The sequence below is a fragment of the Dromaius novaehollandiae genome, chromosome 19, assembly GCF_036370855.1.
Source record: "Dromaius novaehollandiae isolate bDroNov1 chromosome 19, bDroNov1.hap1, whole genome shotgun sequence".
NCBI classification, from domain to species: domain Eukaryota; kingdom Metazoa; phylum Chordata; class Aves; order Casuariiformes; family Dromaiidae; genus Dromaius; species Dromaius novaehollandiae.
In genome coordinates, this window is record NC_088116.1 from 10016147 (window position 1) to 10036618 (window position 20472).

At 37.5% G+C, this 20472-nt stretch overlaps 1 protein-coding gene across 6 annotated transcripts in view; it reads left to right on the plus strand.

Annotated features, from left to right (window-relative positions):
* GTF2I (general transcription factor IIi) overlaps positions 1–20472 on the plus strand; it is a 79329-nt gene that overhangs the window by 18134 nt on the left and 40723 nt on the right. For 2 of the 6 annotated variants that reach the window (XM_026107171.2, XM_064523447.1), the window contains exons 4-11: positions 6673–6807; positions 7500–7683; positions 7863–7891; positions 9105–9153; positions 9914–9957; positions 11428–11505; positions 18408–18467; positions 19252–19308. In XM_026107171.2, coding sequence (XP_025962956.1) covers positions 6673–6807; positions 7500–7683; positions 7863–7891; positions 9105–9153; positions 9914–9957; positions 11428–11505; positions 18408–18467; positions 19252–19308 — 636 coding nt within the window. The remainder of the gene's footprint in view (positions 1–6672; positions 6808–7499; positions 7684–7862; positions 7892–9104; positions 9154–9913; positions 9958–11427; positions 11506–18407; positions 18468–19251; positions 19309–20472) is intronic. The other 4 variants (XM_064523444.1, XM_064523445.1, XM_026107174.2 and 1 more) reach the window with 4 other exon arrangements.

Below are 20472 nucleotides of genomic sequence, written 5' to 3' on the forward strand. Positions count from 1 at the left end.
TTAAAAATACTGGTTTTCTTTGATGATGTGTCAGTGGGGAAATGGGTTTCCCACAGTCCCTTGTTTGGCCCCTGAACTGTTTTGTGGTCAGCTGAGACTTGTGTGGCTTTGCTGCTCCTGAAGCTACAGAGTATTTTGGAAGAGAAAGGATTCATTAAATCACTAGACATACATCGTCTGTGAAAGAAAAACAGTAAGAGTCAGGCTGAAAATTAATCCTGACAAAACACTAGTGGAGTTTGCATGCCTGCCATCACTAATGTTACCTATTTTAAATGAAGATTGGGGGCTGAATCTACTCTGCCTCTTGTTTCAGCTTTGCTGTTCCAGTGCAGTTTAAAATGGGGACACTTTAACAATACTTCCCAAAAAGAAAAGATGTTGGTATAGTGGCTTTTAAAAAGTGAAACTATCTAGGTGCTTTAATATTGCCAAACCAGAGCGGTTTTACACCTCTCACTCTCGGGCTCTTTTCGTGCCAGATTTCCTTTCGGCTATTTGGGAGTGGCCTCTTTAAAGCAACCTCTGCTGAATGCTTGTTTTGTTTTGAGTATCTGCTGGAACAAGCCCTTCCCCGTCGGTTTTCATGGGAGCTTATTCAGCTCTGGCTCTCAGTTATGTTCCTTAGTTTCACTTCCCTTTTTGCAACAGATGGCTTGGAATAATTTGCACTTCTGCAATTCGTGGGAAGAGATGTAGACAGCTGCTCCTGGCCACCTGACTGCAGCCCATCACCCTTTCCCGGGCTTACTGCACTGGTTAATGTAACGCATTTGCTCCTACCATGCTCGTCGCTTAGGAGTAGAGACCTTGCATCTCCTTTTAGTGGAAGGGATCGTGTAAGTGTTCCCTTGTCCATTTTATGTTGTCAGCTGGGTTGCACCATGCCTGTTCAGCGATGCGTTACGCTAACCTGGTTGACTGCCTGGAGTTTTGTAATCCTTTTTGCTTTGCAAAGTTGTGGGCATGGTGACTGCAGGCGCTCTCGTCTATCTCCTTTCCTGCTCTTCTGCAGCTGTCTGTGTAAGGTGGTCTTTGGTGTTTGTGCCTAGGCCTCTATGTGATTAAAATCCTAGCACAGTGGGTTAGTTGTGGGAGTTCCTATGTTCCTAGGATGTTACAAAGATGTATGGAGTGTCCTCATCACTCAAGTTTGCAAGGTACCTTCTCCATTTTTTTTAATAAAAATTATGCAGTTTCTAATGTTACTACTGGAAAGCTTAGACTTTCTGCAAGCATCACAACCACCTCCAGCACTCCAGACTACTGCTGTCCCAGCCTCAAAGCATTTATGTCATTTTGTTTAGCAGAGGCATTAGTTCACATTTGGCCTCTGTTTCCACTCTTTCCCTTAGTTTGGAGCAGGGTTATTTGTTTTTCCTGTTGCAGTCTTAAAACTGAGCTGTGTTTAGTCTTGAAATCCACAAGACTCCTTATATAAGGTTTATGTTTCAACCACTTTGTTTCCTGTTTGCAAAATGTAGCTATTAGTACATCATCTACCCTTAATGGCTGGGTCAGTTTTTTCAAAATAAATGACAGCTTATCTTTATTTCAAGATGTAGTCCAGATGAAACATAAGATAACGTTCCTAGCACTTACCAAATAGTTGTAGTTTACAATTAGTAACAATAAATACAAAGCAAATATCCGTTGTCTTTGTTATTGAGCTAGATCTGCTTTTTCTCCCCGCCCCCCCGGGGTCTCCATCACTTAAATGGTTCAGCTTGAAATGTAATGTAACTTTTGAGCTGTTTCCCACCCCCCCCACCCCCCACACTTCCCAAGTTGGTAAAAGGGCTTTACCTGAAGTGGGTGATGGTCAGTCCTGGCTAGCCATCTGTTTCTTTGGCAGTCTCCTTTGCAGCCCTCTTCTCATAGTAGGAGGGTTGAATTAATCTGTTTCTCTTAAGGTTTACTTTGCTGGTGGTTTGCCTTGTCTTACAACTAATTTTACCTCTTTTCCCAAGTGTTCAAAAGCATTTTTCAAGATTTCTGTTATATAGGATAGACACAAGTTACATTTAAAGAATTTCAAAAGATCATTTTCTGCCTGCCTTCCTCAAGAGTGCTTGCTTTGCTGTAACAAGGTGCAGGTTTCACTGCCTTTGGATGCCAGCCCGCCTTTTTGACCTGCAAGCCCAATTAAGCATTGACAATTTGGGCATCTTCTGTCTCTCTAGATACGTGGCTATGTCAGGAACAGTGATTCCTCTTGTTCATGTGCCAGTTCAGTCTCCTTTTCTTTCCAGCACCTTTGGCTCTAACCATGCCCTGGCTTGCTCAAGGCTCTACGCTCTGTAGGTTTGTTTCAGATCTGGGTACCTGACCTCTCTTGCAAAGGCAGGCTCTGAGACCTTACTGGAGATGGGGTTGCTTGGGTTGATTAGTAGAAACCTTCCATGTTTCTGTCTCTGGCTAGCTAGTGAAGGGTTATGAAGGGAAGAGTTTAAAAAGGCTGCTAAGGAAGTTCACTAATATTTCAGTGGAGACCACCCAGCTTGTTGCTTCTCTGAGTTGCAAACAAACAAAGTTGTTGTAGATACAGGAGCCAGATATCAGCTATCTGCCTCGGGAGTTTTGCTTTGCTTGTGGTTTAAGTGAACCTTTGATAACCATAACATGATTTGTCTTTAATTTGAGGTTAATGTCCAATTTCTGTAGCTACAGAATCAGATGGCCTCTAAAGTTTGCAGATGACCTGGGCTGACGTGTTACAAAACAAAGCAAAACACTATTTTACATATGTGCACACACTTTCTGTCTTTGGTGGTTGACAGTTTTCAGGGAGTAGTTTTCCTTAAGCGCAAATGATAAAATATATATGCAGGAATTTTTTTTTTTAATATTTTTTTTTCTGAATTTCCCTCCAAGAGCATCTCCACATAGATGACATTCATATTCTTATAATCACTTTCAGGTTTTCTGGACATGCACCTGGGAGATTAAAAACCTTCTGATACTATTACAGGATGCGTTACATACCATGGGACTAACTCTTGTTAGAGGAGCGTGGAGCTCTGTAAACTTCAGCTACTCAGTCCTGCCACCTTTTCTCTGTAGTTTGTGAGGCATCTCATCATCAAGTCACATTCTTGAGGAGCTTTTCAGTTGATTAAACTCTTCATCTGCTAACACTTGAGGTTTTTGTCTCAGATTCTTGGGTGAGGTGTGGACAGTGCTCCTTCGACGTTGTCTGTCTACAGCATATCCTGCTTGGCATGCTTTGCTCCATAGGAAAAATGCAGCATTCCCCCTCCAAAGAGCAGCTTCTCCCTTGTGTTTTGAAGACGCATGTACTTTAGGGTCTGATTTACTCTGCTGTATTTGGAGAATGTCTTTTGCTTTAGTGGACCTTCAAAATAGGTTTCTTATAATATTTCTGAGCTATAAATCTTTTCATTGAGTTATAAGCATAATAGTCACTATTTAAGACAGGAAGTTAGAGAGTCTGACTGTGCAGAGGTCAGTATGTAGCTATCTAATTGCTGCCATACTACAGGAAAGAATGGTCACATTGAAATTTTATCACTCCAAGTATTCCATTTTCTGTGCTATCACAAATTATACTTAGAATTTTTGTAAGAGAACTCTTTCCTTTTAAAACAGCCTATTCAGGCTTTTAAAAAAGCCTGTCCTTTTCATAAGGCTGGTAAAAGCTGCATGCTACTCGACTGATTCTTTTCCTAGCCCAAGGGTAGACTGGACTATGAAAACCAGTCTGTTGTTGCTCAAGACAAGTAAGAGGGTAGGACGTTCTAAATAACCAAACCACCTTGATAATGCAAGAAGATAAGAGACACTCAGCCATCTGAGATGGTTGGTAGTTGGGTCATTGTAGTCCTGCTGGTTCTGGATTAGCTTTTGCAGAGCAATTGGACTAGCACCATGGTGTGTTCCCAGCTGTGTGCAATGTGATTCTTTCACCATAAAACCTTCCCCCCTTACCAAACCACATACCCTATAAATACAGCTGCCAAGCATAGCCTTCCCCTACTTGCCTTCTAGCTCTTGTTGCAGAAATGTTTCGGTCCTTTACTCTTTCCATCCCCCTCTTTGCCATGAATCTCTTGGGTTGCAGGGGAAGAGGAAGGGGGCAGCTACCCTGGGCTTGACGATGTCTCCAAATCCCCTGTCCTGCCCTAGTGTCACCACCATAGGGCTGTGGCTTAGCTCTTTTAGACAGCTGCTGTGAAGCACAGATGCTCTGACCTTAGTTAACTTCCTGGTGAGATTGACCAAACATGTGCCCAGGGTGTCCCCTCTTCTGAATCTAGCCTGGCTCCTGCTTCAGGCATCTCCTCTTGGTGCTCTAGTAATTGTGATGAGAGCTTCTACACAGCCTGCAAGTTGTGCGTCCTCCAGTAAGAGATGAGGGAAGCCACAACAGAAGAGCAGTTGCTGCTCCCTGCCAGTGCTACCAACTTTTTGTGCTGTTCGAGTGGCAAGATCTCTGTGTGCATTTGCTTAAACTGATGTTTTTGGGACTGGATAAAATGACCATCTAGATCAGATTTGAACTGGAAGACTCCAGCAGGACATCCCTGTCTACAATAAAAGCATCTGAATTTAGTCACCTTAAGATTTTACTGACATTATTAAACCTGTGTGTTCAATAATACATTGATAACCCTCTTTTACAATTCTGAAAGAGGTTGCCTACCCAATTGAATAATACTTCAATGCTTGCTATCAGTTTTGGCCTCCAGCTAGACAAGAGGCAGTATGAACTTTGGCTGCTCCTAGGCGTTTTGTATGGTGGTCGACTAGCCTGTATGAACATGCTTAGTTGGCCAAGTGTTACTGCATTGCTGTTGGCCAGCTAGCCGCTCTCCCTCGGCCGGCAAGTGGGCCAAGTCGATTGAACTGGATTTTGCTGCTGGAGAGGGGAGGAGGAGGAAACAAATGGTTCCTGGGTTTGATCTGTTGTGCAGAGCTCTTCTACAAACTTATTATCTTTGGGACTTGATCTCATTTGTCAAATTTGACTGCAACTGGCTGACAAATTTAATAGAGATTAGGGGGGCAAACGTGCACCGTGTGAGCTCGGGAAATTGGATAAAGATCATGTAATAAAAATCAACAATAATGCCTTTTTCTAGATAAGAAGGAAAGCTCTCGTGTCTCATCTTTTTTATTTTTAATAGCACATGAGTAGTGTCATCTTCCTGATTTTGTTTTATTTTTTTAGAATATGTTGGTATGCTTTTGAAAAGTTACTGACAATAAAGGCTTTTTCAGTGAATTAGTCTTTTATGTGAAAAAGCATAGAGCAATATTGGATGTAACGGTATGTGGAAATTTTGATAGTCTATCCTTGAGTCTACAGGCAGATCTTATGAACTCTCATTAATTAAGCCCCTGTGTCATGGGTAAATAGTATTTCCCTTTTGCATCGTTTTTGGTGTCATGGTAGGCCCTACCATAGCCCGTGTGCTTTATCCCCAGAGACTGCAATAGTTTCAGGCTCGAAGAGCTGGAGATTTAAGTCATTTGGAGGTGGATTTGCAGGGCACAAAGCAGACACGTGATCTGTAGAGGAAGGAATAGATGTTTTTATCGAAGTTACGAGTTTTTAAAATGATAAATGCGTTTTTACTAAATGTATTGCCTCTTCAACTCATTTCACAATGTGTTTACTATCAGTTTTCAAATTAATGTTTGCTTTCTTGCATTAGCCTAAAATTACTATGCTAGCAGTGTTTATAATGCAAATTGCAGTATTTCAAACTTATCACTGTGTTGCTCACTGTGAAATCATGACACAAGTTAAACATCGAGCATTCTGTTGCCTATATGAACATGAATCTTCCTTGCTTTTTCTTTCATATGCAGAGTATATCTGGGTTATTTTTGCCCATTTTTGCTGGGTGATTCTCAGTAAATCTTTACAAGAGCTGAGTGATACAAAGCAAAGGCTACAGCCTGAAACGGATCACTTCCTTTTGCTGTTTAAGATTCAAAGAGTTGTTACTCATTCACTCCTTTTGCAACGACTTGCTGAAAGAAGAAGGTATAGGGGGCTTAGATCTCCTCATTATCTGTGCTGTGTGCTAACAGCTTGATTGCAACTCCTCCTATCCAGCCATTAGAGATATGTACTTAAAAACATCTTTTGAAAGATGAAAGAGCTGTTGTACCAAAAGTCAGATCCCTTGCATAAAAAATTCAGTTAAGCACATACAGCATAAACAGAACAGGATATAACACAACTGCTGAATAAGACATCAAGAGTAGCGCTAGAGAGCTATGAGACCCTCTATACAGGCATTTTAACTTTCCTCCAGTGGCTGTCTCAGTCCTTGTTTCTTGTCAGCTTTGCATTTTTTTCCTGCTGTATTATGTCCTCCTGGGATTAATACAGTCTTTTCTACCTCTTCATGCAAAAACAGTCTACTTGAATGTGTCCCTTAATTCATCATCATTTTTATACCTCAGAGGGTGATATTTGTGAAGGTCATAAACAGCATATAATAATTAGGGTGTAAATGTAAATTTACCCTTTGCCCATATATTATCAGCATAGATCAGTACATTTGCCCCTAAGGCAAATAAGTTTTTATGGATCTCCAGCAGGAAACCCTGTAAAGTGTCCGTTCCAAATTCAAGCAACTTGGTACTGGGGTTTTTAATTACTTTTTATTTGATTTTATTTTTATAAATAACTTCTAGGTGTTACAGAAGAGGAGAGGGCTGCAGAGCTGCAGAAAACAAAGACTGTATCACCTGTAAACAGACTGACAGTGGATATTGTGGAGCTGGAAGCTCTCAGAAAGTCTGTGGAGGACTTTTTCTGCTTTTGCTATGGTGAGTGCTTTTAAGTCTTTGGAATAGCTGTTCTAGCTTTCTAAATTTTCGCTTGAGTTGGAGGGAAAGTACTGTATGGTCTTGGCCTTCCAACTCTACTGCCGTCAATGTGATAAGCTTAACGTTTAATATCAATTCCAAAACACACCTATATTTTGGATAGTTTTCATTCTTGTGCATGTTTTGCAGGATGTGAACTTTGAGAATATTGCAGAGAACAGTGTATTTAGTTTTCTTTTAAGAAAGCCTGTGTCTCAGTTGGTTCCACTGCATGTTAACACCTGCAATACTTGGTTTCTTGTACAGATAAGCATCTTTTCTTTTTCTACCTTTAGCACAGATATCAAGGTTTTGGTTTGCTGAAGGGGAGGCTTGTTTCCTCTGCAAAGTAAGGGTTTTTTTGAAGGATTCATCTTCTAGCAAAGAAGTCACAGCATTATGGGTGTGCATTGGGTTGGGTTTTGTTTTGTTTTGTTTTTCTTCCATGGATCCTGCCTTTGGTCAATGGCTCTAAAGGCATAGCTTCATGCCTTCCTCACTGAAGCAGAAAACAAGTTCTACTAGACAAGGAGCACTTCTTTTGCCATGCTTCTAAACTGTAGGGCTTGGAAATAACAGTGGGGAGAGATTAAACATGAATTTTTGGTAACTTGCGTACTTTTGACTGCTCACAAATTTCCTTTGGTTTCTAGGTAAAGCTTTAGGAAAGTCAACAGTAGTTCCTGTGCCATATGAGAAGATTCAACGGGACCAGTCTGCTGTGGTAGTGCAGGGCCTGCCAGAAGGACTTGCATTTAAACATCCAGCAAATTATGATGTTTCAACCCTGAAATGGATTTTAGAAAACAAGTCAGGGATCTCATTTATCATCAAAAGGTTATTTACTCACCCTTCTACTGGTCTGTTCACTTACTTTTTTGGACTTAAATTATTAGTTAAATATAGTGCAGCCTGTTTCACTTGAACAGGAGTGCCACCTCTTTAATGTTATACTACCAAGTAAGTAATGGTGTCTTTGCTAAAGCTATAGATTTTTCTTTTTTGTTTAAATACAGGCCTTTCCTAGAGCCGAAGAAGCACCTAGGTAAGTTAGCACTTATTTGGACTAAACAGAAACAGATTAGAATTTTGCTTTTAAATATACATTAATATTGTGTCCAGTAATTAGCAGGGAAGCAATAGTGATACAAGATGTGAACATTTGGATAGGGTGCCAAATATTGCAGGAATTCTTGGACTGTGGTTTGCCTTACTTTTGGAACTATAACCTTTTCCTTTATGCATTCTGCTGTGAGTAGCTAATTAGAAAATTTATTCTGTTGCATTCTTTGTCCTTTTGCAGAATTTAAGCTTAATATGAATTAAATAGTAGCCTCATTTTAGGGAAAGGAGAATTGAACTGATGAAAGACTGTGCACTGCATTTTTAGAAGATGCATAGATTTTTGCTGTGCTAAGTGTTCCAATACATAGCTGATTTTGATATTTATGTCTCATTTTAAAAATTGATTTAATCTTCTAAAGTGGTTAGGTGTTACAGTGCCTATGAAAGCCTATATATTTACAGAAGTCTGAGCTAGAATGACTTTTATGAAACTGAAAAGATTCACTTCTAGCTTAGAAGAAGTCCCTTTATGTTCCTTTTATGACATTGCTTTGCTTGCAACATTCATAAATATGAGAATTTGTTTTATGAAGAAGATGAAGAATGCTCGTTACCAGAATCTCTGTAGGCATATAGTCAAAAGAGAAAAGTTTTGCTTTCTGAGATGAAACAGGTAGCCAGCTGTTGTTGCTGAATTCATAAAATTAGAAATGTGTTGTCTGTGCCCAGTAAGAAGACTAGAGAATGAGAAATTACAGAGATTCCAATAATATTTATATTGAAAAGACAAGGCAGGGTTTCAGTGTGCTAAATGACTTTGCAAAAACATAATCTATTTGTGTCTAGCTGTAACATAGAGATAAGGAATATTAAATCATCCATTGTCTTTTAGCAGAGTGTACATGAAGGATTTCTTTAGATTTTTTCCAAAGATTTTCACTTAGCATCACGCCAGTGTGGTGAAAAGCACAGTGATTGTGCACATTTGAAGTAATTTTTAATTGGAGTTGTTTTATAGATTAATAAAGCAATTTAATGAGAGATGTATCCTTTAGTTATGTAAATACAGAAAATATGCACAGATACTTGTAAGATGTGAACAGGTTTACTTCTTCATGAAATTGATGTTTTTCAATTTGTTTTTAAGGTAAATGGAGTACTGGAAACTCACAGATTGTCTTTTAATTTTTTAGGAGCTCATGTGACAGATCCTTCACATTCAATTATACCTCCAGGTGGAAGGTGAATTTAAAATAATGTAGTTTTTTTGTCCGTCTTCAAGTATTTCATCTACTGAAAAACAGATGAGTTTGTGTAGTGTGAGTTGGTATCAGCTGTGTATTTTCACACGACATCTTTCTTGTAATGTGCTTTTTTTGTCCAACTGACTTTTGGATAACTTTTGCTTGCCTGGGATCATAAAAAGCACGGAGCTGAATTTTCTTTTTTTGACCATTGTTTGTAGGGAAATGGTTATGAGTTAAACAGATGACAAAGTTTCCCCTCAGTTTAATTAGTCCAGTGAGCGTTCTTAATTCAAGTCTGTTAGTCAGTGATAAGTTTGTCATCTTTTATGATAGAGCAGTGATGGGGAACAGATGTAATGTTCCTTCCTTCCCCTTCAGTTAAAAAAAAAAATAAGAAATTTTTTTTAGCAAATTAACAGATTATATCTGGAATAAATCAGAAATCGACTAATGTGAAAACAGGGAGCAAACAGCAAATGTTTCTGTGCTTCTGAGTGCACTTCTCACGAAATGGTAAACACGCTGTGAATATTGTGCATGTCCTGAGAATGTGTCTAAGGAGATTCCTGGCAATTCCCTTCAGTTAATTCAGATAAGCCAACATGCAGTATCTTTTACTTTTGTTTTCCTAGTTTTAAAGCAATACAGTGGGTTTGATGTTACTAGACAGCATGTATAACTAAGGAACCGTCCCAAAATGTGACATTTACTCTTTATATTGTAAATGTGTTTGATTTGTTTGTCTATTTTTGTAGTTGCCCTCCTATTCAAGTAAAAACGGAACCAAATGAGGATTCTGGTATGTTCAATATTTTGTCCTTCTTTGCAAAACACTGAATAATCAGTTTCTGTTCAGAAGGCTATATTTAAGCAAGGATAGGAAGCACCAACAAAAAAAGCAGCAAAAAGCCATCCTTTGTGAGAAAGAGAAGCTTTTCTCTCCTAACAAAAGGCCAGTTTTCAGTTGCAGACTTTATCAAGTATTTAAGCTTAGCCAAAGGATCCATTTTCTAGATGGAGAAGATTTGTAAAATTTTGTAGGCTAAATAATTTTATCTTTGTAAATAATTTAGTTTTAAATGATAAGAGGAAATTCCTGATTTCTATTTTGTTTTAATTCAAGATGATTTTATCTCTGATGTGGAGAGAAAATTTTGATTTATTTAATATTGCTAAAATACAGAAAGTGCCAGAACTCTGAATACCATTTTGTAGCTAAAATGGAAATAAATAATAAAATGTGTTGTTTACTGTAAAAAAAAGATCAGGCATTCATAAGTTCCTGTGCAGTTAGGACATGATCCTGCAAGGCGCTACGGTGTGTAGCAGAGCAATACTAAAGTGTATGCTTTAAAATAAATGCATGGATAATCCCATTAAAGCCAGTGAGACTGCAGGTGTGCCTGGAAGATAAGCTTCTGACTTTGTATTTTGTTGGGTTGGGCTACGCTCCTCAGCACTTTGCAGAGCTAAGCTGTTAATGTTTTGCCCTGTTTTCTGCCTTAGTTCTTAGCACTTCATAACTTTAAACTTGCGGTTTGATAACCCTTAATGGCTATCTTTAATAGGTTAAGCCTTCACACTTATCACACTTACATGCTTTAGCTTAACATATACAAAGAGTTAACTTTAGCTTTTTGTGAAGTCCATCAAAAAAGATTCTGAGGAATCAACTCTTTACTGTCTGTGTTGATAGGTAAATGCTTTCCAGTGCTGCTTTGTAGACACTTTAAGTAATTTCTTCTTTTGTCAGAATGTTTTGAAAACATTTAGGGAATGCTGTGAAGGCATATGGAGAGAATAGCTCAGCTTAATGAAACCAAGAGCGGTTTAAGGCTGGTAGTGTTACTGCCTTCAGCAGTGCAATTTGATCTAGAGTGTATTTGAACTTGGATGTATAGAGAAGTGAGCAGGAGTAGGTCAAGTAGTGCTTTTAGCATGAAAGGTCATAAAATCTTTCCCTTTTTGGCTGTGATGGTGGGCAAAAAGGAAGAACAGGGTTTTAATTCCTCATATCTGAGATGGTGTTTGCAAGGATGCCTAGTTTGTAGGAAGGTGTCCCTGAGTCCCTTCTGATACAGACCGGACATGAAAACAGAACCACCAGAATGTCATTTTGCTTTTGTTGTTGTAGTCATTCGTTTCAGCACTTGCAAATCATTTTTCTTTTTTGGAATAGAGACCAGCTGGAATCCTGGGGGCTTGTTTTTTTGTTTAAGAATCCAGTTCTCATTAGTGTCCATATTTGATTCCTCTGTTGCTTCTACAGGAATTTCTTTGGAAATGGCAACAGTAACAGTGAAGGAGGAATCGGAGGATCCTGACTACTATCAATATAATATTCCAGGTAATGATACTAACTTTCGTATGGGGTTATCTCAAAAAATGCTTGATTGCTTAAGTGTTATTCTTGCTGTACCTCTCTTTGCTTTCTCCTGTTCTGTTAAAAATGTAACTGCTTAGGTTTATTTGGATACAAAATTTCCATGCTGGCTATCATTAAAGTTAATCTGAAGAACAGGAAGAGATCTCAGGTACAATTTCAGCAAACCCATATGCGTGTGTTTAGGTTGAAGGAGAAATTGCAGGTGAACTTACTCTAGTAGACCCATTTTCCCTGGAAAATGTGTGGCAAAAGTCTTTGAACCCTTTGTTTTTTTCTAAGGGTCCAATATGCAGACAGCAATTCCAAAGACCTGTTTAAACAGCAAAGAAGCCTTGCAAATGATAGTAGCTACAGAGCTGGTTGGACCTTTTCTTTAGTTTAGAGTTTCAATAAATTTCATAGTATATCAATCACTTTCCTTGTATGGAGTGAGCAATATGCGTCAAAGTTGTTTCGAAAGGTCTATTTATATAGACAAAACGTAGCAACATTCGTGATGTCTGTGGTTCAGGCTCTATGTATGATTTAAAGTATCTTTCGGTTACTTATAACTTGGCCTCAGCTCTGTATATCTGGCTGAAATACTGCATGTTAACCTCAACTAGGACTGAAAAACAAAACAAATCATTAGTTCTGTAGGTGGAAATGAACAGTAATTAAGAAGGACTGACTGCAAATGGTAATATAAAATAACTAAAACCCTAAATTTATTATTTCAGCCTGTTTGCATTTGTCTTTAAGTTAATTATCTGAGCAATACAAAAGAACACAGTAAAGCTATCACAAATCTCTGAGGGATAGCTGTATTTTCACCAGAGAAGTGTAAACCACCACTTTCTTTTGTTTTTGTAATGGTATATATTATCAAAATAACATTTTTGTGCATATTTAGACACAAATATTATCTAGGTCACTTTCCAACATATGTATTAATAGGATTAAGTAGAATGAATAGAATAGAATAGGTAGAATGAATAGTCTGTTACTGACAAATTTTACGTAACATATGAACATTGCGCAGTGAGATCTTAACCACACAGTATTGCGAAATGACACTATCCATGTTCATAATTTGACAGATAAATTCTCTGGGGTTAGGATTATCTTTTCTTCATATTTGTACATTGCCTAGCCTTAGGGGCCATGGGCTTACAGGTATAATATAATGTAATAAAAACAGATCATATTTTGAAGACCTCCGAATCAGCATTGCTTTCCAAAGCCAAGTCCCAAGTCCTGTCATCTTTCTGCCTTCCAGCCCCTCGCGGGTTTCCATTTCATGCCTAGTAACAATGTCAGAATTTGGCCAGTAGCCTGAAGTGTAATCTGATCCCGTTTGAGAAGAATCCATACTGAAATTAGTTACTTATAAAATAGTAACCCATTGTAATGCAGCACATTTGTCTGAGCTAAAAAAAATCCATTTATGCAGTGAGGTGAAGTCTAAGTAATGTAGCTTTTTGTTGAGGGTTTTTGGTTGTCTTTTTTTTCAGACTTCTAAATCTTCTGATTGGTGAAGAGTTAAATATGTATTTTTTCAGATTAAGTTGATGCTCGATTAACAACTGTCACTTTCCCCACACCCAGTTTAGTTCTTCAGATTCGCATTTAGAATGAAACAAAACTGAGCGTACTGGTAGAAGGAATGGGGTGCTGTGAGCCAAAAAGAAAAGTTGTCATGTTGTGTCGCTTTCCCTGGAAGGTAAGGTAGCTTCCCCTTCATTTCCTGGAGATCCTACCACTAAGATTCGAAGCAAAGGTTGTACCAAGTGCATTCAGTTACAAATTCAAGAGGCACGTAGGGCGTTCAAGTTGTGTATGGTGTTGTGCAGAGAAGTAAACCTTAGAAAAGTTATAGACTAAGCTGTGGCTTTGAGGGGTGGCATAAATATGTGCAAACATCTTTGTAGAGACCTGCTGCAGCAAAAAATGACTAGGGTAATTGTTCTTACTAAAAGTACCTTACCAAAAGAGTTCAAAGCCCCAGCTGTAGCCGTGCTTATTGGTTTATGAGAAGAAAGAACTTAACTGTTAGAGTAGAGCAACGTGCCCAAGGCTTGCTGGATAATATGCTTTACCAGTGACATTTCACAGCTTTTTGTTTTTCTATGAACATTCGCTTCCTCTCACCAATCTGTAATGCTAACTGAAATTGTGTGCTCCCTGGTAGCACACAAAATTCCTCAGTTAATCAAACAGGAGGAGAATTACAACTGTAGATGGGAGGTAAGAGGAGATTAAAGAAATGTCTGGTAGGCTGCAGCATTTACATGTTGCCAGCAGTTAGTACTGAATTACTAAATTTAGAAATGTTCTACCAGTACATGGTAAGAAGACTGGGGAATAGGAATTTTGTCCATAGAAACTTGAGGTGGGTGTTTTGATAGAGTATCGGAGCAGTTTTCTGTCCGTGCATATTAGCAGTCTGTCAGTGGGTGTTCTTTGCAGTGTCTTAGAAGGTCACTGCAATATTAAATGCTTTGGATGACACCAAAGACTGCCTGTTTCAGAAAAAAAGTTAGTGTTGGACCAGCAGCAAACACGCTGCTTGGCTTCTTACCAGAAGGCTGTCCGCAAGACCCAAGCTATCCTGATGAAAACTTTTCCTGGCAAAAATGAGTGCCAAAACGAGAACGGTTCTGAATCAAATCAATTCTGAATCAATTAACAGAATAGAATTAAGAGCTATACATAATATGTTTTTCATTTTGCAAAGAAGCAGGAATATGTTAAGAAAACTCCTCAGGGATATGTACCATCTTCATTCCTTTTCTTCAGCACAGAGTAAAACAAGGATTTTTGGAGTCACGCCGCTTGTACTGAGTAATTTGCTGACTAAGTATTGAACACTACCTGCAAGAAGCAGGTTATCCCATCAGTTTTATGGATGCCAGTCTTCAAAGTTACCAGTGATGCCTTGAAATTAGAACAGAGAACTGAAAGCAAAAAGAAAAGGGCTGTAAACAATGTGTCCTAGGAACTGACCGGTTCGGTTTATAAACCAGATAGAAATGAGTAAATGACTGCTAACATCTTTTCTCTTTAAAATACTCCGTGGTTGAATAGTACTATCAGTTTGGGGATTTCAGGAAATGCTAGAGTGAGCCAGTTAAAATATGGGACATTCATCCAAAACCAAATGAAATTGGATGAAAGTATCTTCAGTTTGAAAAACAGCCCAAATTTGGAATATAAACTGTACTTTTATTCTCACTCGGGAGCACTGGAAGTTGTGAACATCTTTTAGTATGTCTCTGACAACAGTATTTCCCAACTGGAGATTGCGCAAAATACTAGAATTCATGTCCGTTTTAATATAGCTAAAACTGCAAATCCAAGTTGGCAACACCTAAACCGCAGTAGTGTAAGACTCAGCCTGTAGATACTATCTCAAAAAAAAAAAAAATCCAGAAAGCTGGAATATGCAGAGAAGAAACAACAAACCACAATGTTGCAAGGTGCTTCCTGAGGAAATTAAGTAACTATCAAATAGCTGTACTTTCTGGCAAGATATAAGTAAATGAACACAGAGTATTTCAAGCAAGAAATAATATTTTTTCTAAAAGCAAGCCTAACAAAAACAGCCTTTTATTCCAAGATCAATAGCTGCAAAACAATAAGAGTATCACAGCTGTAATTTTACTGTAGAATTTTGCATATGTTCAAAAGTGTAATCAACACCAGAAGGAACAACATCTGAATGAAAAAAATCTTTGGTACCTTCCATTTGAGAATAAAAAATATTGACATGAGTGCCAGTGAATGTTCTGTCTGCCCTACTGCTTTACAAGCATGCTGCACAAAAGAAATTTGTAAAATTTCTCTTGCGGCTTTCTTTTTCTGCTGGTGTTAAAAATAAAATTGGCATAGAGAAAAATAAATTGCATGATGAAAATTTAAACATATTATTAAAATTTCTATTTAATATGTATGAGAATATAATTTAAAATAAATTCTAAAAGCTAAAATAGTGGCTGCATTTCAGAGGTTTGCCATTTATGGCAGTAGCTATTCATTAGAAAGATTTAACTTCAATATAGCATCTCAGCCCAAATATATGACTTGGGCATACTGGTCTTTTGGGTATTTTATCTACTCAGGAAAGGTAAAATTTTAATCTAACTGAATGTTACAGAACTTCTAAGTGGGTCTGTGTTGCCTAGGAAAATTGGGAGTTATGTGAAAACTGTACCTCGGATTTTCTTTGGTATGAAATATAACTGCTTTGGCTCTGTCCTCCGATCTTCTAGCTTAGGCTCTAAGGCTTAGCCCTGCTGGAAGATGGTACTTCTGATGTGAGAGTCTGGTGGTTTTAGTAACTAGACTTCCCACCTTTGTGACCATCCTTCCTCCACTGTACTTACTGCAGTGGAATTAAGTTCTCATCTCTTGAGTTTTCTGTTGTTGTTGGGGGTTTTTTGGACTTGGCTTTCATTTTTATGATTTCCTACATAGTTTTATCCCTGGATGGAGCTCTTTTTTCTGGAGCTAGGCAGCACCTTACTTGGTTCTAGCTATTTTTATTAGTAAGAAAATGTGATGCGTGTGTATCTGCCTGTCATGTAAATGAATGCTTTAAAATTGAAGTGTATCAGATTTTTTAACATCTCCTGGTCATAGAAATTTCAGAGTTCTTTGTAAATACCATCTTCTAGTTTTTACTAAGTTAAACCAGCAGAATGTATCATTTTTCTGAAACAATTCTTTCATACTGTTTCTTTCTCTGCCAAAGTTTCCTTATATGAAAAAGAGCTGTTGTTTCAAGTTCCATGAAACAGTCTATATGAGTCACTTTTTAAAATCTGATGGATTTACTACAAATACTTCTATTGACATTAAAGCTGAGAGGATTGAGTTTTCTGTGCTTAATCCCAGGGGCTGTAAGCCTAGTAAGTGTTTCTTTTAAATGAAATAAATCTTTTTTCACATCAGGAACAAGACGAAGATTTTTATTTTGCCATTTTTATGTGTGTTGAAACATGCATTTGCTATAAAGATAATGCAAAATAGAGACTATTGAAGAATATGTAGGTAAAACAGACCTGTCCAAGATTTCTGAAATAAGGAATACGACACAAAAATAAATGCTTTACAATAGGACATTTGCTTGTAATGGGGTGCATGCTTCAATGTCTCAGTGCATTATGAATTATAGTGACTGCATGTTATAGAAATGTTAGGAAATGACATGACTGTCTGGCTGCATGCACTGAATATATTTATTTAAATAAAAGCGAATTTAGGCCATGGAAGCATTTTCCAGGACATCTAATGGATTATGTTCTACTCCTACCCACCCATAAGAGTTGCAAATCACAGTCTAGTTTGATGAGAACTTCTTACCTTGCGTCTTACAACAGTGCCAATATCCTCTGGCATCTGCCTTGTTCCTTTTCCTCCCTTTGCTTTTTCCTCTCTATGGACTTTCATCTGAGTTGTGCCAGTACAGCTCTTGGTGGAGCCATGTTTCGAACCAAATCAGGGAGCTTCTTTGGGTTAAACAAACCAAAAATAACCCCAGGCCCTGCACCCAGCAAAGAAGTGGCAGGAGCTGCTTAAAACAGCACTTAGTGTAAGAAATGCATGTAAAACTTCAGTGTTAGTAATGTTGGAATCCCATCAATAGAAGAACCTTGTATAGATTCCTCGCTTGAAATCCCATTCATTTAAAATCCTTTTGAAAATCTGACCAGTCAAATTAAGCAGAGCTATCTTCCTTTAAAAAATATAATCCCTAAATACTCCATTTTCTTGAACAGCTCATGGTATTTAATGAACTATGTGTCATTCAGTTAAATGAAATATTCATTAAGCCTGTTCATGACAGCAGTTTTCTGCTCTATTATTTTGTATGTATGTATATAGTATGTATATGAAAAAGCGAGTTTAAAATATTGTTTGCCTTATGTGTAACAATAGTTTTTTCCTATTGTGAAACTATTCATATCCATTGTTAACAAGCTTTTAAACTTGCCACTATATGGCCATAATTTCTGGGGAGCTGTATGATCCTGCAGACTGTATTCGCAAATGATCCCAGCAATGATGCCATTTACCCAGAACAATTAGTCCAAATCCTTCCGTTCTAGTTAGGTCTAGAATGATATTCCCATATGCCACACACAACGCTAGTTTGATATGCTTATGCCGTTTCTGTTGTATAAAATGATCTTTTGCTCAGCGTGAAGCAAATTGTGCTGTAAGGAGTTCAGTCTTTCAGTTTAACCGCAGTAGTGCCAAGGCATTAAGCAATGGAGTTTCGGTGGTGTTAATTTAATCTTTTAAGTGTCGTTCGAATGGTTGTGTGCTGGTTTCCTTAGAAGCCTTTTTAAAGTGGTTCATACATTGCCAATGAAGGAGCTGTTGTGATTAAAAGCAAATAAATTTGCAGTGTTGTAAATGATTTTAATCTCTCAGAATTTGTCTTTTTAATGTAGATACAAATTAGTCAAAAGGGACTCCCTAGGAATGCAGATTTTAACGAATCACAGGAGAAAGACTTAGCTGATTAAAAATTCATTAAAAAGGTATAACTATCAATGTTTCATGTTTGAAAAGAAGTTTTAGGTTATTAACACACAAAAAAATCCCAAACCTGCTGTTCTGCATGAGTGTCTCTGACTGTTCAGTAATCCAAGAAATGTACACACCTTCTTCCATTGGCCTCTCAAAGTTTTTATTTTGTTGAACTGAGTAAGGATTTACAGATTATTTTTCAGTCTTCCCCCAGTCCACCTTTCTGGAAAGTATGAAATACGCACACGATATACGAAGTTTAGAGTTATTTGACAAATTCCTTTATGGACTGGGAAAGTGTGTTTGTTGTGAGACACAATTTAAAAGATGTTCTCTTTGTTCCCAAGCAGGCCCTTCAGAAACATCAGAGATTGATGAAAAAATTGCTCTTGCGAAAACTTACACAGGTAGATCTTTTAGTTGTATTTTTCTCACATCTGTTTTGGAAGTTGAATATGTGAGTTTTACTTTTCAGGGCTCTGCTTGTTTGAGTTAGGGTACTGGAACTTAAATTTTAAAACAATTGGAAATTTCATTTGCTTTAATTTTCAGATTTCCAATTAAAGATACATACAAAAGGAAAACTAATTGCTTTCTTTTCTAAATTAGAAAAGATCTCTGGATCATCAGGTTGATTACTTTAAAGCACTGGTGATTCTTGAAAGTCCGAAGGTTTATATGTTTCCTGTGAAATTCAGTCTGTTTTGTAATTTGTTATAACCTTTAATAAACCTCTGCTTATGTGTTTTGACTACAACTTGATCATTTCTTTCATTTAGCTCTGTGTGAGATGAACGGGCGCATACAGAACACAAGTGTATGGGAAGTCTGTGTTTAGTGGAAGGAGTTCTTTACAGGATCTGAACAACATCTGAAATGATTTTGTTCAAAAATTCTATGCTTTTTTTCAGCCTTTTCAGATTTGTATTAAAAATACTGTTTTGCCCATTTGCAAATGTTAGAAAAAACTAATCTGCATTTCAAGCTTTGAATTATTTGATAAGGTCAGAGTGGTCCTGCTGTCATGAATTTTTAAGATTTGGAAATTGAGCCTTCTTTATGTCGTTTGTGAGAACATTATAGCTCTAGATGTTTGGCCTATGAAAATTCTTGCTTTGAATAGTCGATGTTAAAAGAAGTTCCTTTTGTATTTTTATTATGGTATGTTTTTTACTTTATATTTGTCTAAAGGAAGCCACCAGGGTTCCGATTGCAGTGAAGGAACAGATGTGGAAATACCGGTAGAAGGTTAGAGATATGACACGTTTTTCTTGAAAATGAATTAACATCGTTGGATGTTTTTTTAAAGAAATATTATTTATTTAAATAAATATTTTTAAAGAAAAGGTGGTGCCTTAATTAAAGTTGTACATTTATCTCCTCCTCCAACCATTCTCTTTCCACATTTCCGCATGGTTGGTTTTTTCTGGCTTTATTTTTGTTTGGTTTTTTTTTTTTTTAGTCTCCTAAATCATGACACCCTGTGGCTTGCTGTAGGCAAGTTGTGATGGAAGCGGTCATTCTTTTAAACCATAAATTGCATTAATAAGGTGCCTGTCACCCAGCATTTAATGCTTTTACATGACGTCAAACGTGCATCATACTCCAGCTATTTTCATTCTATGCACCTGACTCTCAAACCAGTTTCATGAGTATTTTTGGGTGTTGAGGCAAGTTATGGTGGCAGCAATACTCACTCTTGCAAATCTCACTTTTTTCGCTTTGAAGGTAAATAATCACAGTAGTTAATGGAACCATTATATGAAATTTAGAAGTATGTCTCTTGATAAAGGAGAATAAGATTCTCTGCTCTTCCTGAGTGCATTATTAACACTCCTTATTTGAAAAGAAAGAATCTGAGTACTTCACTTTCCTAAGCGTAATGCCATGACCTGTTCATGCCCAATTACGAAGAGAAAGCCTGAGGAAAGGAAAGAGTGATGTGAAAGGACCGAGACTCTGACTTTGCTTTATTTTTGGCTATTTAGAATTTTATGGGTACAGATGCTGAGTGTGGCCCTGTGTGTCAGAATATGATTTTTTTACACATGCTTTTCATAAATATGTTCTCTTTTATGATTTTATGTCAAAGAAATATGGACAGTTACACCCTGTTACTGCTAAATAGTAAAAAATCTGTTGTTTCTGAAGGTTAGCATTTGTGAAAAAGTCTACAGGCAGTTCTAAAAATTTCAGGCAACAGTCTGACTTAAGTTTAATTTATTGTTTAAATCAGCATACAGTGTGGACAGTCTTGCCTGGATTCTGTAAAAGGAAATTATTTATTCCTGATCCTCACAGAAATGACTGAGGAAGAAAAAGCATTTGATAGTGTTTGGATTTTATGTAGTCTTTGACAAATATCCTTTTAACTGTTGTTAAAGAAATGCATTTAATAGATATTTAAAGTTC